At 35.2% G+C, this 19,215-nt stretch overlaps 1 protein-coding gene across 2 annotated transcripts in view; it reads right to left on the bottom strand.

The window, feature by feature from the left end:
- MAOB (monoamine oxidase B) overlaps positions 1-19,215 on the bottom strand; it is a 152,884-nt gene that overhangs the window by 15,563 nt on the left and 118,106 nt on the right. For both annotated transcript variants that reach the window (XM_090263875.1, XM_090263874.1), the window contains 6 exons: positions 18,710-18,814; positions 17,902-17,993; positions 11,901-12,042; positions 10,547-10,696; positions 9,428-9,587; positions 979-1,075 (listed from right to left, as the gene is read on the bottom strand). In XM_090263875.1, coding sequence (XP_090120001.1) covers positions 979-1,075; positions 9,428-9,587; positions 10,547-10,696; positions 11,901-12,042; positions 17,902-17,993; positions 18,710-18,814 — 746 coding nt within the window. The remainder of the gene's footprint in view (positions 1-978; positions 1,076-9,427; positions 9,588-10,546; positions 10,697-11,900; positions 12,043-17,901; positions 17,994-18,709; positions 18,815-19,215) is intronic.

The following is a 19,215-nucleotide window of genomic DNA, read 5'->3' as shown; positions in this document are numbered from 1 at the left end:
ATATGTGCCTAGTGTACAAATTTAAAATAAAGCAGAAGAAACAAATTGTACAGTAGTTATTTTATGTTCAAAGTTTTACTATTTATATATTACATTCTTGACACTGAAATGCACCTTCTAGTTTTAGGGATTCAAGTGATTAAAGATAGATGATTGGCCATAATTTCTGTCTAGGGCGATACTATGACTGAACTACTTCCACCTACATGACTGATGGTTAACAGGAATGAGCCCTGGGTCTTAAATGTCCAATTAAGGCATGTCTAAGGTTTTCCAGTTTCCTCCAGCCCTTGCCCTTTGCTTCTATATACACAATGGTATCTCCTTAGTGCCCAGCCTTCTAGAATTTGCCTCCATTTGTAGCCTTATGATTGCTTTCAACCTCACAACAACTGGCTTAGATTTCCCACCTCTGACCCTTGGTTATCTCTGAAATAAACTCATACATATTCTAAAACCCATATTAATTTTGATTGCTCCAAGTGACCACCTCTCTGGGTCAGATTCTGTGCCCCAAGATATCCCCCATCTGTGCTGGTCTTCCTTGCTAAGCTGAGAACTAGGCTGGTCTTGGCTCCTCTCTAGTGGAAGTTGGAAAATCTCAGCATCCCACATAAATACCATTGATGTTAACGTAAGTCCCCATAAGAAACCCTCTTAATAAAACACCCTAAGTCAGGTCTTCATATCATGCTTTCACAAAAGATGGCTTACCAAAACAAATCAACCCCTAGCACTAAATATGAAGCAGAAAATTAATATAGCAAATTTAAAAATGTGATTGGCTTTCTAATTCCTTTCTAAATATTTATTCATTAGAAGATACTATTTGAAAAAATAATTTTTCTATTGCAGTATTGGGATAATAATGCCATTAGGTAAGAAATTACTTTTTAAGAGTTTGGGGCACCTTATTAATAGTATGGGAATACACTCTCTAGGTCAAACAGTATTCACACCACCATAACTGTGCCTTACCCAATTATGGAGGCATAGTTGCCATCAGGTTTGGTATCATCCAATGTATAGGCAACTGGAGCTTCCTCTTCTTCAATAATCATGGTTCCACAGTAATCTTTGAGAACAGAAAAATGGAAAAAGATATTAATCACCCTATCAGGCTACCCATAGCAGTTACAAAGGGCACACATTTTTCAACTTGAGAAGGCCAAAGGCTGAATATAAGATATTCTACTCTCAATATATGAATGCAAACCAAACTGAAGGCTAAGTGACCAACATTTTGTGGAAAATATCAAATAGTAGACCACTGTCTGCAAAGAATAAAGCAATGGGATATTATGAATTAATCCAGACTGCCATGTAATGAAATCTTATTTTCCTTGCCAATAATACTTGATGACAATAAAAAATTTTAAAGTAAATATAAATAAATAAATAAAAGAAATCACATAAAATCAAAGATCTTTAAAAGAAATACTAGCCCATTACTGTAAAATAGAAGAAACTGAACATTCACATTTTATGAGGAGCCACTTAGTCTATATTAACTAGTTGTTGATTATCTGGAGACAGGACAGAGAGAACATGGATAACTAAAATTCACAGAGTTCCAAACTGTCATTTCAAACATGACCTTCAAAACAACTTGGAAAACAATTTCAGCTCATTCTGGACAAAGGCCTTGTCTCATTCCCCACCTGAACAAAATATATGCAATTTCAACAAAAGACTGTGACAAAGCAATAGTGAAAATGTCAGGGCAGCATTTGAAATGTTATAATAATATCCTACTACAGTGCATCTTTCCTTCTGGTCCATTATTTACCTGCAAATTGAGGTTCTTTGAACAACATTATAGTGGAAGACTTTAGAAAATCCAATAAAGGGTTTCAAAATGAGTAAGAAAAAAACAGAGAAAGAACTTTGAGGGTATGCATCGCCCCGCCTGCATATGAACAGACACACCCATAGGCGTTTTTACCTTCATTTGTTTCTCCTCTCCTCCCACATTCCTTCCCACTGTGCATCCATGATAGTCAATGTCCCAGTCAGCCACAGGGTTGAGGGGTATTTGCATGCCCCTCAGGTGTACTGAAGCAGGGAAACCATTGAGAAAGACTGAAAAGTGGGAAGGAGAAATGTTTAAAATGCACACAGGGACTCAAGGAGATTTAAGAATACAAGATAAATAGATAAAGAATCACCTGTTGTAAGAAGATAGAGAGAGATAAACAGGACAGGAAGTAATAAGAGAAAAGAACAAATGCACACTGTTCATGCCTTACTCTCTGGGCTGGAGGTCTTGCTTTCTGGGTAGAAGGACTCTTTGACATTTCCTTCCCAGTGTAAAGCTGACCTCTGAGCCATGCAGGTGCACTGGGCAGAAGTGAAGGAACATGGAGCAAAGAGAAGAGTCATGCTTAAGTCAAAACAAACCATACAGCAACAGTGTAAGTACAAAGTTCAAGAGCCCCATCCATGCAAGAAGACTTCTGGTTATCTTGGTCCAGCCTCATTCTATAAGAGAAAAAGGCATTCAAGAACGTCCAGACATTTAATGAAGTCCTTTACCAAGAGTAACAATTACAAAAGCAGTAGGAAACTAACAACAAACAAACAAGAAGGAACTCTTAGGACAAAAAGACAAAGAGTAGAAGAAATTTTCCCAGAAGTGGCAAGTAACATCCTCAAGAAGAAAAGATAAGATGTAGCTACGGGAGGTGATAAAGAGAAATATTCAGAATAAAATAATTCAATGGAAGCTTTTTGAGTGTGGGGGTGTAGAAGTTCTGAGCAAATGATCACATTCATCTAGAAGAATAACTGAAGTTTTATGAAGGACAAAATTATAGAAAAACATAATAAAGAGAAAATTTCTTATCATATATGAAACATATTATAAGGCCACAGTGATTAAAATAGTACAGTAATGTCATAAAACTAGTTAATATAAATCTGTTTTTAATACAGATTAATAATTTCAGCATTTTACAAAAGTATACTTCTGTATATTTTATAATTATAAAATATATGTTCAGAGGTCCATGTGTATAATTTACTAATAAATATATTCAGCGGTAATTGGTGTTTAAAATATTTTTTATTTATAGGGCTATAAAAATATTTGAAGCCCAGTGACAAAGAGCAGTGGAATAGAATTGTTAATCCAGAAAAGCCTCATATATGTATGAGAATTTAGTAGGATGAAACCATCATAAACAAATTTTTAAAAACTGATACACTGAGTGAAAACATTTGCAACAACAACAAAAACCAAGCAAAATGTAAATAGGTAATTTATAAAATAATTTAATATAGCCCCTAAGCATTATTAATGATAAGAATTACAGATAAATGTGATATTTTCTCCTACTGACTGACAAAAATGTTTAAAATATTATTAGCTGGGTCTACTCAAATCAATAACCTTAATAATTCCATTTTTACGTATTTATCAAAAAATGTTCCTACACAAATCTGCAGAGCTATAGGAATGAAACTGTTTATTTCAGCATAGTGTGTAATAGAAAAAAACTTGGAAATAATTGAAATGCCTATCAACAGCAGACCTTATAGGTACATTTTGATGGGGCCATACAGTGAAATACTGTTTATTCTGTTGTTGAAATGAGGTAGATTTAAATGCACTGATGTGGAGAAATGTCTATGGAATACTGTTAATAGAAAAAAGCAAATTTCAGCATGTGTCATGTTTTTAAAAATAATGGCTTTGGGAAAATATATAACACTTATTTAAAATTATATTTGCTTTGATGTAGTCTCATTTGTTTATTCTTTCCTTTATTTCCCTTGTCCTAGGTGATATATAAGCAAAAAATATTGTTGGGTGGGATATCTGAAATTTTACTGTCTATGTTTTCCTCTATGACTTTTATGGTGTCCTGGTTACATTTAAGTCTCTTACCCAACTTGAGTTTATTCTGGTGTTTAGTGCAAATTTGTTGTCTAGTTTCATTTTTTGCATGTACCAGTACAGTTCTCCCAACACCATTTATTGAATAGGTTACTTTTAATTCATTTCATGCTCTTGCCCCCCTTTGTCAAATATTAATCGACCTTGTAGGCATGGGTTTATTTCTGGGCTCCCTATTCTGTTCCGTTGATCTATATGTCTGTTCTTATGCCAGTACCAGACTGTTTTGATAACAGTGGCCTTGTAGTACAGTTTTATATCATGTATTGTGGTCCCTCCTATTTTGCTCTTCTTTCTCAACATTGCTGAGGCTATTTGGGACCATTTCTGGTTCCACATAAAGTTTTGAAATATTTGTTCTAAATCTGTGAAATACGTCATTGGTATATGTCAATAGTATTTTAATAGGGATTGCATTAAATCTATAGATTGCTTTGGGTAATATGGACATTATAATTATGTTAATTCTTCCAATCCATGAACATGGTATATGCTTCCACTTATTTGTGTCTTCCTTAATTTCTTTCTTCAGTGTTCTGTAGTTTTCTGAGTACAGGTCTTTTACTTCCTTGGTTAAATATATTTCTATGTACTTTATTTTTCTTGTTGCTATAGTTAATGGATTTTTTTCCTAATTTCTCTTTCTGGTATTTCACTGTTGGTATACAAAAATGGCATAAATTTCTGAATATTGACTTTCTGTCCCACTATTTTGCCAAATTCACTTATTAGGTTGAGTAGTTTTTTGGTGGAGCCTATAGGGTTTTCTATGTACACTATTATGTCATTAGCGAACAGTGACAGTTTTACTTCCTCCTTCCCAATTTGGATGCTTTCTATTTATTTTTCTTGCCTGATTGCTGTGGCTAGAACTCCTAGTACTATGTTAAATAAGAGTGGTGAAAGTGGATACCATTGTGTTGTTCCTGATCTTAAGGGTAAAGCTTTAATTTTTGCCGATTGAGTATAATGTTGGCTGTAGGTTTCTCATATATGGCTTTTATTATATTGAGGTATGTTCCCTCTACTCCCACTTTGCTGCATGTTTTTATCATAAATGGATGCTGGACTTTATCAAATGTTTTTCCAGCATCTGTTGACATGATCATGTGATTTTTGTCCTTTATTTTGTTTATGTGGTGTATTAGAATTGTATGGGAGAAAATATTTGCCAATGATACCTCACACAAGGGTTTGATCTCTAAAATATATAAAGAACTCATACGACTCAATACCAGGAAGACAAACATCCAATTAAAAAACAGGCAAAGTACCTGAACAGATACTTCTCCAAGGAGGACATACAAATGGCCCAGAGACATATGAAAAGATGTTCAACATCACCAGCCATCAGAGATATTCAAATTAAAACCACAATGAGATATCACCTCACCCCTGTCAAAATGCCCATCATTAACAAATAAACAAACAAGTGCTGGTGAGAATACAGATAAAAGGAAACCGTAGTACACTGTTGGTGGGAATGCAGACTGGTGAAACCACTGTGGAAAATGGTATAAAATTTCCTTCAAAAAATTAAAAATGGAACTGCTTGTTGACCCAGTAATTCTGCTGTTGGGAATATACCCTAAGAACCCCGAATCACCAATTCAAAAGAACTTATGCACCCCTATGTTCATAGTGGAGATATTTACAATAACCAAGTGCTGAAAACAGCCTAACTGTCCTTTAGTAAATGAGTGGATCAAAAAACTGGTACATTTACACAATGAAATGCTATGCAGAAGTAAGAAAGAACTCATACTTTTTGCAACAACATGGATGGAACTGGAGAATATTATGCTAAGTGAAATAAGCTAATTGGTAAAAGACAAATACCATAAGATCTCACCTATAAGAGGAATCTAATGAACAAAATAAACTAACAAACAAAATAGAACCATAGGCATGGAAACATGGAACATACTGAAAGTGGCCAGAGGGGAGGGGGAAGGACATAATGGTGGAAAGAAGGGAAAGGGACTAGTCAAAGAACATGTATTAATGACCCATGGACATGGACAACAGTGTGGGAATGGACTCTGGGAGCAGGAAGTGGAATGGGTGGAGGAGGACAAAGGGGAAAAATTGGGACAACTGTAATAGAATAGCAATAAAAATTATTTAATAAAACAAAATTATATTTGCATATAAATGTTATACATATTCTTTAATAGATATTTAAAGTATCTGAGGACTGTCCAGAAGGTATCCAGCCATGTAATATGGAAAACAGAGTCATTTATTGAAGAAGATACAAGATATAAGAAACATTGTACATAGAATGATGATGCCTCAGTACCCTTTAAAGCAGGCTCCTTGGGACCTCACACAGTTCTCCCAATTGCTATCAGCTGCCCCATCATATTTTCCTGAATCTCATCAAAGGCCTGAAATCTCTCCCCTTTTAAAGGTGATTTTAGTTTTGGGAAAAGCCAGAAGTCAGAGTGCCAAATCTGATGCATGGAGGCTGAGCCACCTTAATGATTTGATGTTTCACCAGAAAACTCTGCATGAGATTTGATGAATGGGCATGTTGTCATGACGAAGCTGAAAATCACCGGTTGCCCATAGCTGTGGCCTTCTGAATCATTTGAATAGTTTCTGCAGAAGGATGTTTAAGCTTAATGCAAAATTTCATGCAGATTGGTTGCTCTACTGACTCAGTCACTTTGAATGTGATTGTCACACAGTACAAATGCTCATTCACAGTGTCTACCACCCCCAGTTACTAGTACAGTGAAGTCACCATTGTTCATGCATGCACATTCCAGTCTACTCTCCTTGGCTGCCAGGGTACACCGAGGTTGCATAAACCATTCTCTTTATATTAACAATAGCTGGACTTTTTCCGGACAGACCTCGTATATACATCAATATACTTCAAGTACACATGTGTCAATATATGTACACATATATTTAAGATATTACCTATGCATACTATAAACCTCTGAGGATAAACAGCTTAAATTTTTAACAGTGGTTCCTTAAGGGGAAGGGCAACAGGACGGGGATATTTTAAATCGCTTTTCTTTTTTTTTTGAAAGTTTTATAGTGAACAAATTTACTTCTGTAGTTTTGTTTTAAAAAGCAAATATTGCTTCTGTCATTTAAAGCAGAAATTGATATTAAGTAGATTTAAGAGAAAGTGTAAGGGGTTTAGAGCAAAAGCAAGGGAGACTGAAATGATCGAAGGCATTGGTAATGGTCTGCTCTTTTGGTAGAGATGGCTGTAATGGCTCCCCACAGAAACCCTGGAGGGCAGGATATACACTGATGGTGAGGATAGCTGGACTTTGGATGACTTGGTGGAAGGTCAGCAAAGAAGGCGGGGGGCACTCCTTGCAAATTCACACAGATGTTGAACAACAAGAGACTGGGAAGCATTTTCTGAGATAATAAATTTACAAACAATCAAAAACTGTTTAGGGCTGTCCGTATCAAAATGCAAAAAGTTACCTTCTCTTTAATAACCAAACTATATTGACCTTAGGAAACAACAAGAAAAAAGCAGATAAATAAACAAAAAATTGAATAATTGGCTGCTGAGAAACCAATATGTGCTAGTCATTGTGCTAAGCTGTTTGGGCTGCAAAATTCACCCCCTTTTATCTGGTTAGCTCAATATTCTCTGAGCTTTTGTGTTACTCATTAATCACAGTGTCTTCAGCAGTGGCATTAATGGTCTGACACAAAGCAGAGACCCTGTTATAAGAGTCAGCCTTTCATATTTCATTCTCTTATAGAATTCTTCAAGATGTTATCAAATCACTTATCCATATAACAGGAATCATACTGGATGTGAGTTTTGGAGCTCTCCCCAGTGTTTCCACAATAGTCTAGATAACACCAATACTAAACTCAATACATTGTCCTGCAATTCTTAGTTTATATGACTGTCCTCCTCTGGAGTCTGGATTTTCTAGCCAAGGAAATGACTTTGAATTCCCAATGCCTAGCATGGCACCTGTCATACAATAAGTGTTCGATATTTGTTGGTTGATGAAATACATTAATATAGTAACTTAAAATAAATTAAAAATGTTTTGGTGAGGCTTTCATACCTACAATCACTTTTTGAAGTATAACTCAAAGTTCATTACCAACAATGATGGAGTTTCACCAAGCCTCTTCTTAAGGATGGAGAACTTGGGTTTTGTTTTTGATACTAGTACCTAACAGTGAACTTGCCTAGCACATAGCAAGCCTAAGATAGAGGTTTGCAGACATGAATTGAAAATTATAAATTCTCTCCACAAATAAAGGTATTCAAGTCATTAAGAGAAAAATCTTTATTCCATGATCCTAAACCCTATTTACTTGCTATCAGCCAGCTATCTAAAATGGAAGACCTGGATTGTAAAATGAAGCAACTTAGGAGCAGTAGGCTCTTTACGGTGGGTCACTAAACATTGTCTTTTGCAAAAGATGAATTATTTGCTTAACTAATGCACTAATTCAATAGCAGTCCTAAATAGGATTTCCTACAAATGTAGAGAATTAGAAGGCTATGATATAGCTGGAAAAAGGATACAGGAAGAACTTCTCTAAGGTAAAATTGCAAAACTTCCCCCTTTGTCTCAAACATAATCTCTCCCTTTTCTGCAGTCTAGTTACTCACTTCAGTCCATCCTTCCCTTTACCCTCAGTCCCAAGTATCGACTATTCATAAATGGCCTTCTCTTGGAAGAAAAGTTGATGTGGTAAGTGTAAATGTGATGACTCCAACATCGTTTTATCCAATACAGTATCTACTAGTTGCATGTGGCTATTTACATTTGAATTTAAAACAATTCAAATGAAATAAAATAGAAAAATAAAATTCTTCAGTCTCATTAACTACATTTCAAGTATTCAACACCCACATGTGCTTAGTGGGTGTCAAATTGAACAGAATAGCTGTAGAACATTTCTACCATTCCAGAATCTAGCACAGTAGTGAGCATCCCTGTAACGTTGCACCCAGTACAGTAGAACACTTGCTGAAGATATATGAATGAAGTGATTTAATTTAATATACTAGAATCTTGACACAGATGAGAACTTGCCTGGAAATTTTCAGAATCCCCACCTTTCTGAATAACTCTGTAAACTCATACGTTTATTTTTTTTTTCAATTACAGTTTACATTCAACATCATTTTATATTAAGTTCAGGTGTACAGCATAGTGGTTAAATAAACATATACTTTATAAAGTGTTCCCTGATATTTTAAGTACCCACCTGGCACTATATATTAAAATCATACTTTTAAAAACTGTATTAGAAAATGTTAGTAACTTATTTTCACAAGATTTTGTGGGAGGATTAAATAAGCTTTGCATTGAATTATAAAAAGAGTTGGCCATATGCTAAGTGAAGATAATTCCATGAGTTTATGCCAATATATTTTGATAGAAATGTACTTAGAACCTAGACTAATGTTTTATATCTAGCATTCTAATAAAAATAGTTATATGCAAATGTGTGTCTTTCTACCAAGTTTCTTAGACCTTCTCCCCAAAGTCTTTATTTAAGGAAAGAACTCACCCTTTTTCCTCCAAAAGGGCTCTTTATAATAAACAATACACTTGATGACTGAACCCAAAGGCACACGAGTAATCAGCTGGTTTCTCATCATTGGTAGAGGGGGATTGAAATGAATCTTCATGCCCAGAGCAGGAGGAATAGCACTAATCACATATTTAGCCTGGAAGGAAAAAAAAGTTGATAAAAATTGTTGATAGGTTGTGCTTTTTTCCTAATGTTTCTCTCTTATTTCACTCTTCTCCCCACTTCAGTCTCTTCTTAACAGAGAAACTAGAAGGATCTTGTTAGACCCTAAATGAGCCCTTTTTATTCCTGAGTTCAAAACCACCAATGACTTCCCATCACACTTAGAGTCAAAACCAAGTTCCTCAGTAACTTCCAAGACCATACATGAAATGGACCCCTGTTATGTCTCTGATCTCACTTCCTGTTACTCTTCCCATCCTTAATTCTGCCATTGTGACCACTTTGCTGTTCCTTCATCAGGCCAGGTTGCTTCTAACTCAGAGCTTTTGCACTGTCTACCTGGTATGTTGTTCCTTCAGTCACATGGCTCAATCCCTCAGCTCTTTTGGTTCTGTGCTCAAACATCACCTTCTGAGTGAATCTTTCCTTGATGACCTATTTAAAATTGCATAACCAGTTGTCCCACTCCACCTTCTGGGAGACTCTGTCCGCCCTTGCCTGTTTGATTTTTTTCCATAGTAGTTATCACTATCTGGCATACTCTATATTTTAACTATATATGTGATTATGGTCTTTCTCCTTCACCAAAATATAAACCACATGAAGACAAAGAATTTTATCTGTTTTGTTTACTGTTGTGTTCCGAACTCCTAGAATAATGCCAAACAGATAGGAAGTACTTGGTATTTATCAAATAAATATTTTCTTTGTTTTTCTAATTATGTAGGAATCCAATACAGAGTATTGATAAAATGTTTTTATAACCCCCCCCAAAAAAGCTATTCTGGATCTCTTTTTTTCTTTCATATAGTTAGCTTTTTTCACTTTTAGCAAAGGAATTATCTATGAAGTCTGGAATATTCTTGGCTTATTTAAGTTTTGGTTATCTACGATACTCTGGTCTTTTCCCCTTGGTTTAAAGCTCCTGGATACCTCATACACTTCATGATTTAGGGTCTCCACAAGGACATTCTCTCCTGTCTGGTCAATGTGGGTCACCGGCCTCTCTAGCTTCACTTGATCCCCAAGGAGGTCCATTATCCGCTCACTCACTTGACCAGATCCACCCACAAATTTCCTCTCCTAGAAAGAAAAAAAGAAAATATAAGAATGGGTATAAATTATTAAATTGGTAGTTTTCCTCACATATCTTTTTGTGAGATATATAGAATTTTACTTTGCTGTTGTGAATAGTGTCTTTTACCATTGTTGTCTAACTAGTGATTGCTGAATTTTGAAAAAATTACAGGTTTTCTAAATCACCTTCCATGCTATGCTTTTGCAGATTTTCAAGCTCTAACCTCAGCTGGACAACCTCACCCTAACACTATGCCCCACCTGTCTGGTCACTACTCCTGCTCTCTGTCCTATTTACATCTTTTTGTTGGGTTGCTTGGTCTGGTGAAACTATACCTAAAGTTGGGCCACTACTGGCATGAGCCTATTTTCCCCATCCTTATTACTCAAGCTTAGCACTTTCCTGGCCCACCCACCGCCAGGCAAGCCTACTCCCTGTTGCAAGCTGTCCATCTCATCCTGGGTCAGGTGCCTGCTGCTTTTGTGGCCACTGCACCATCTGTCCCAAACCCTTGTAAGGCTTCCAAATACTCTGCATGATTGTGTACACAGCTGATCTGACTGTGTCTTCCTAAATTCTCAGGTCAGTTAATTTTTTTAATGGCTATTTCAAATAGGTTTAGAAAGAAGAAAGAAGAAAAGAAGGAGTAGAAGGAGAAGATAAAAAATGGGGAGGGAAAGAAGAAAGAAGAGGGGAATGAAGATGGGGAAGAAGGTAAAAAAGAGGAAGGAATGGAAAGGAAAATGACTATTGGGCAGATTATGTAAGAACTCTAATCCACTTTCTACTGTGTCTAACACAGTGTCTTATACAATGCTGGGGCTCAGGAAATAAGCAATGAATAAATTGCATATGTGTTTTAAGTTGAAAATGCATTTATGACTTTTCTTGTTGAGTCTTCCAAGACGTGCTCAAGTTATATTCATTAGATGTTCTCCTATAAGCTTATCAAACAATAATCAAATGTATATCTAAATGGAAAATTGAAAAATATATAAAAGAGACTAGCCTAATCTTAAAATTACATTGGCTGCTTGGTTCTCATATTGGGTACCTCACAAACACAGTCCCTCACAAAAGTCACCTTGTGCTGCCATGATAAAGTTCTAAGAACTACAAGCCTGCCTCCTGATGACTGAAGGACAATGTCAATCTTTCATTTAGGCAGTGGTGGTTTTCTGCTGGATTGGTGGGGTTATGGATGTGTACCTGCCCTCCATTGGTTGTTGAGATGATCCTGGTTGTGCCCCCACACTGCTTCACATACCAGAGGAACCACAGAGCAGAGACTTCATGGGTCTCTGCAGTGACACATAGGTTCACAAAGAGAGTAGCGAGCTTCTTTGCAGATCTACTCAGTAAGAAACAAGAGAAAAATTGGTAAATGCAAAAGTGCATCATCTTAATTCTATGGAAATTATTCAAGCAATAAATTTACTTGGCTAATTTTGGCAGAACTTAGCAAGTCACAAAAAAAATTGTCATTGGAATCCTGTATTATAAAACATGACATCAGAAATTTGGGGAATATGAGATTTATTTCCCTTTAACAAAAATACTTTTTTCAGGATCAACTTGTATTCCATACTCTGTGTGGTCATGATTTCTCCCCACACACTTGTTGCTTTTCCAATGATCCCCGTCTCAGTAAAAGACATCACAATTCACCCAACTGCCAAGGCCAACACTCTAGAAATCAACCTTAATTTCTCTCTTTCCATCACTCTACCTTCATCCAATCCATCAGAAAGTCCTATTGTCTTTCACCACATCTCTCCACCTTCATCACCTTTATTTAGCATCATTTCTTGCCAGGAGTATTGCATTTATCTCCTCCCAAACAGTCTCTCTGCCTCCACTTCTCCTCACCTGGTATCTATTTATTACCCTGGAAGCCAGAAGCTTTTTATCTCCTGCTCCATGGTGCCCTTTCTAAGTATAAATCAACTCATGTCATTCCCTTGCTTAAAACCCTCCAATGGCATCCTATCAAAACCAGAATAAGATTAATATCTTTTATCATGGCCTCCAAAGTACTAAGTGAGGTAGCCCATGCCTACCTTCTCTATCCCTTCCTGTACACTCTCTACTTATTCTAATGTCTCCTCAGAAAGATGAACTCATATGTCTATGAAAATGAGCATTGACTTCCACATTCTCAAATCCCTGGCATCTTCTATCATTTTACTATAGTTTAGTTATTGTTAGAACCCTTTCACTGTCTTAAATTATCTTAATTAGTGTTTTATTATTTTTATTGCTGTCTCCCCCTCTAGAACATCAACTAATGATAAAATGGATCTTAACTTTCTTGCTCACCATAGTGCCCATTTTAATAAGTGCCTGGAACATGGTAAGCACTCAATAACTACTTATTGATGATCAAATGAATGCTTGGTGAGAAATATCAACTACATATTATTTTTAAATTATCTGCAATACAAAAAGAATATACCAGGTGCTGTACCAAACACAGAATTAGTCACAATTATCTATTTAGCCATTTTACTGCCTAATGGAAGCCAAGATCAAAGGATGGATGAGGGGGAAAGCAATTAATCGAGTGTAGATAGGTGAATTTTTGCTTGGAGGTGTCAGGTAAATGGTAAGAGGTTATATACTATCTGCAGATACAATACCAGAAAGTGAATGATTTCATACAATTCCAATGACTCAGTCATATCTAACACACCTTGAAATTCACCAGTAATGTGTACTCTGGGATATCTTTAATAAGGACAAATCCTTCTTTTGACTTTGATGTAAACTTTGCATATTGCTAATCTGGTTATGCCCGACTCAGAATTTGGCGCCTGATAGTGCTGCTGATTATGGGTGGAATAAATAATACTGTCTTTCTTTTATTGAACTCTTTCACACTCCATGGTTTTTTAAAAAAATTTTTATTGTTTTTTCCTACTACAGTTGTCCCACTTTTTCCCCCATTGCTCACCCCCCACCCCACCGACCCCTTCTCCCACAGTCCATTCCCATCTCATTACCCCATTGTCCATGTCCATGGGTCCTTTATACTAGTTCCTTGACTAGACCCTTCTCCTTCTTTCCCCCTTTCTCCCCTCACCCCTGCCCCCTGGTCACTGTCTGTCTGCTCCTTGTTTACTTGCCTCTGAATCTATTTTGGTCATTTGTTTTGTGTTGTTCATTAGTGTCCTGTGTTAGGTGATATCAAATGATATTTGTCCTTCACTCCATAGTTTTAAAACCCATTGTCTTATTGAATTGTAATAATAACTATAAAATAGTTTTTAAATAATTTTATTATTTTTACTCAGTTCACAAGCTCTCAGAAAGGTATTAATATGTAGTACAAAACCCACTAAATGGTACAGCTTGAAACCTCATCATACCTGATTGAAACCTCATGATTTTAATACCTCAGAATGCTTTTTAATTAGTCAACTCACAATCTGACTCACCAAGGGGCACCTCTACTCTGTACCTTTACAGAATCATACCTAACACACATACCAATTACTGACAATGTAGCCACAACAGCTTGACACAACTTTTGTCCTCATCATTTAGTCAGTAAATAATGTAATACATAGTTTGAAGTGACTTAGTTTTGTAAGACTCCTCATGATGACTGAAGGAATGGAAATTGTTGCGTTGTGGTTTCTTTACTGGGTTAATTTGTGGCATCTATATAAAGCAAATATCCAAACATTGGTTTAAAATATTATTTCAAAGTGAAAATATCCAATGTTGTTTCCCAATGTCCCACTTATTTTATTTTTTTGTTTTATAGTAAATTGAGGTGGCATAAGGTAAAGGGAGTAATAAATAACTAAAACAACACTGGCCTAGCTAGACAGCCAATGTTAAACATAAAAATATTGCTGCGATTGCAATAATCCTGGTTTGAAATGGAGGGAGATCTAAAAGTAATTCTCTCTGGAGGGTCAGGCCATTCCTAATCCTTTATTTGATTTACTCTGGAAGTTTAGTGAGAAAAGAAATGAGAAGAACAATATCTGAGGATGGGAGGTCAAGGAAGCTAGTGCTATGACATTTTTTATATTCTTTTCCCTGTTGACTTTTTAAAAGATAAATGTTATATTTTCTACATGAAAAAATATATATACATTGTATAAAATTTGGAAAACTCATAAAATAAAAAGTAAGAAAATGAATATCTACCATATTTCTGCTCCCCAAAAGATAATCAGAGGTCTCATTTTGAAGCATTTTTTCTAGTTATAGGTTTTAACCCTTTGAGTGCCAATGTCGTTGTGAGCAATGCTGACAAATTTTCCCAAAAGTGCCAGCATCACTCCTGGTGACTCTTTTTTCGATGGCTATAAATGTAAGTAACAATGGAATAATTCATATTTTATGTTTTGTTCTCTTTTTTGTACCTCAGGTTATATATTCATATAATTTTTCTCATGTTGATCCAAATGTAAAATTATGCATGGCACTCAAAGGTTAAAGAGGATATTTACACAGCTGACAATATTGCAAATTTAATTAATGTTTCTGAAAAGCACTTTATAAATAATAACTGAAAAAATGATCAACAGTAGTCTTTGAATGTATGATTGTGTTTAGTTTGGGTAGGTTGGATATTCTGGGGATTACTTCTTTTAAAACCAATAAATATATATTATGTATATATATGTATATATATATGTGTATATATATGTGTGTGTGTATATATATATATATATATATATATATACCTTTTATATCTTATTTAGGAAATGTTAGAAAATTATCCTGTGTTCATAATTCTTAATATCTAAGAATACTCTATTTTGGCAGCCAACCAACAACTAAGGGAAGGGCTAGGCCAAGGACTATGATACAAAAGATCAGATTTCTATGATCCCAAAGGAACATAATTAGTCTTATCTTCAAGTAGCTTTAAAGCTTTCAGGAGAGAAAAGACCTAACTGAATTTATTCAAAGCTTTTCATAATATAACTTACAAAACAAGTGCAGGTAAGTAAATACTCAATATATATATTGAAAATCTAAGTAAATTCTGTGATTTTATTACAATTAAAATATGTTACAGATTACAGTCTCAAAAAGGTGGTAAGTAACATTAGATAAGTGTTATAAAAATATAATTAAAAAATAGGCATCGACTTCTGACAGTAAAAGAATTTTACTATTTCAGAACTGGGTGCTTTGAAAAGTTGAAGACATAGGAGACATACAGAGAGTTTTATGACAGATAATTACATATTAATAATAATAATGAAAAAACTAGAAGTAACCAAAAGTGCCCAACAGAATGCTAGTAGACTAATACATTATGGTATTCACTTTCCGTAGAATATGAAACCATGAAATATGATGTTTAATGAAGCATTTTTAAAGATGTGGATGTTTGTTTTATAATATTACATGTTAAAACATTTTAATGGATATTATTTTATTGAATTAATTGGGATGACATTGGTTAATAAAATGATATAGGTTTCAGGAGTACAGTTATATAATACATATGTGTATGTTGTATTGTGTGTTCACCACCCCAAGTCGAGCCTCCTTCCCCCACCATTTATTGCCCCTTTAGCTGAGTCTCTTACCTTCCCCCATCCACCTTTCCCTCTGATAATCACCATACTAATGTCTGTGTCTATGCTGTTTTTTATTTTTATTTTTTGCTTAATTCCTTCATCTTTTTCATCCAGCCCCCTGACAATAGCTGTCAGTCTGTTCTCTATATCTATGCCTCTGATTCTACTTTTTTTGTTAGTTTATTTGGTTTATTACATTCCACATATAAGTGATATCATATAGAATCTGTCCTTCTCTGACTGGCGTCTTTCACTTAGCATAATAATCTCCAGGTTCATCCAGGCTGTCACAAAAGGAAAACTTTTCTTCTTTTTTACAGCCATTGTGTAAATGTACCACAGCTTTTTTATCCACTTATCTACTGATGGGCACTTGGGCTGCTTTTAAATCATGACTATTGCAAATAACACTGCAATGAACACAGGGTTAGAGTTTCCTTTTTAGAAATGAGAGGATATATCATACTGTACATACTCCATGACAGCCTGCTTTTATATGTGTTTAATATTATGATTTTTTCAAGCCATTAAATATTCTTCTATAACATGATTTTAAGACTATAAAGTACTGCATTATTTAGATGTCCCATAATTAATTTCACCAATCTTTTGTTATTAGACATTCATATTTTTCCTTTTAAAAATTATGATTTGAATCTTCCTTCCCCCCCCTTGTAGGCCTTTCTCTCTTTCTTCTTTTTCTCTCCTTATTTAAGCTAAATTGTAAAAAGTTGAACTTATATATCAAGCAGTATATAAATTTTAGGTCTTTTGATTGTTTCCATATCTTAGACTCATCTATTCCTAAAACCTTGTTTTTATTTGTGCTCCAGCTTTCTACCCCAATGCCTAGAGAATGAAGACATCAACCCCAAAGCCAAATACACTCCCCGCTCATGCTGTTTAGCATGGGAAGATAATATCCTTGAACTTGGCTTCCATTTTTCTTACTTTGTCTACCACAAATTTGCCATGTCCATGGGCTTTCAATCCTTTCCATTTTCTTTGCTCTTCAAGAACAGTAAGTCTCCTTTATGTTGTTTCTCTACATAGAATCCACAATTTATATGTAGTTCCCAGCTTTGCCAACCAGAAGTTAATGATTAGCTCATGAATACTTGCTTTTAACACTATATGATTTTCATTCAATTATTTAATGAGAGCGGTCTACCCAGTCATAGATGTTTCCTCTATAGTTATAAATTATCCAGCGAACTTCTGTAGAAATTCCCTTTCAATCCTTGAAGAGTTGCACCCATATGGTATTTCAAATACATATGCTAATGCACCTTCTCTACACTTCACCACCACTGAGAAGCACAAAAGTATTCCTACATCAACAACTTGATAAACTAGATCTTTAAACTAATGATCTTGAAGTTGTTATAACTAAAGGATGTGGTGCATTGTGCTCTGCTCTGAGGATTTTATGGGATAATATTGGCTTAGTAATACAAAACTCTTCCAAAGAATTAGTCTTGATGTATAGACACCTTTAAGGCAGGGCCCCATTTCCAATAGTTTTCAGCATTTCACCTAGCCAAGTAGCATGGTTTTAGACACAGAGTAGCATACTTGTCCCATTCCTGTTGAATAGTATGCTAAATAAACCTGAAAGACAGGCACAATAAATTCCCATGTCTAATGGAGAGTCTTACTCAGTCCAGCAGATTTTGTCTAGCAGCTCCTTCATTGTCATGTGGTCCCACTCTTCTGCAAAGGGAGCTTTCCATGGGGCATCACTGGGAATCTACATTCAGATGAGGATTCAGAGAGGGGAAATGTAATTTTCTATTTTAAATAACTATTTCAATCATATTAAAAATTCTAACTTAAAGAATGAAAATGTAGGTTTTCAAAATCCCCCAATAGTGACTTTTACTGCAAAGCCAATGCTGTCTGTGTAGCTTTTCTATTATAGATCTACATACCACATGATCCATATTTAATTTATGATAACACTTGCTGTACAGTAAACAAAAGCTATGTTTTAATTAGTCTGTTTCCAAACATCAGTTACTTATTTGAGAGACCACTCATAAATTCAACTCCTTAACAAAGATTAGACAGCTATAACAAATCACACCTAAACTGGAGTTTCAGGCCAAGCTCTGTGTATTTTCTCATAGGTTGCTGATTTGGGCAGGGTGATTACTCAACTACTCAGAGGTCTTATTTTGCTATGTCCTGAGGATTTTCTAGATTCGAAACATCATCCCAGGAAAGGTGAGCGATATATGATCTTCTCCCCTACACACAAGTGGTATACAAATAGCAGTCTGTTGGGAATATCATTCTTTTAGAAGTTAGAAAGAAGTTTACTTATTCATTTCACCAATATTTACTGAGTTACTATGTGTATACAATGTACTAGGCATTAGTGATATGGTGCATTTTCTTTCTTTTCAGGATTATACTTTTTATAAAAAATACAAATGTAGTCACAGAAGCTTTAGAAAGCTTTACCTCTTGTCCCATGATATCCATTGTTCTCCAAAGGTTGTTATGATCTAGGTAGGTAATTGGATTCCATGCAGGTGGCAATGGGCCCCTGAATTTGTATGATTTTCCCTGTGAGATACAGATATTTTTAAAGAAAATATTTACTACAATGTAAAAAGAGTTAAATCTGCCAAGTAGGTAATTGTCTGCAGTCAAAATCCTGCTAGTTATTAATATGTGATACATACTTGAGTGTTTTAGTTCCTTCTGGCCCTTAGACCCCCACATAACATTTTAGCAAAGATATTTCAAATAAAATTCTGTTACCTATATATATATACGTGGTGCCACAATAAACACAATAAAAGTTTCCTTCTGGAAATGGAACCCTCACCATGCAAAATTTAAATGTCAGTACAGAAGTGAGGTTTCTAAATTAAGTTCATTTGCCAATGATACCTGAAAATATCTAAGTCAGAATACTTGTGTGCCTAGAGGGTCAGAAATTACAACTATAAACATTATATGAG

Source organism: Furipterus horrens, unplaced genomic scaffold, assembly GCF_987537825.1.
Source record: "Furipterus horrens unplaced genomic scaffold, mFurHor1.1.pri manual_scaffold_17, whole genome shotgun sequence".
Classification (NCBI taxonomy): domain Eukaryota; kingdom Metazoa; phylum Chordata; class Mammalia; order Chiroptera; family Furipteridae; genus Furipterus; species Furipterus horrens.
Note: the sequence above shows the minus strand (reverse complement) of the source record. Positions and strands in the feature narration are given on the sequence as shown.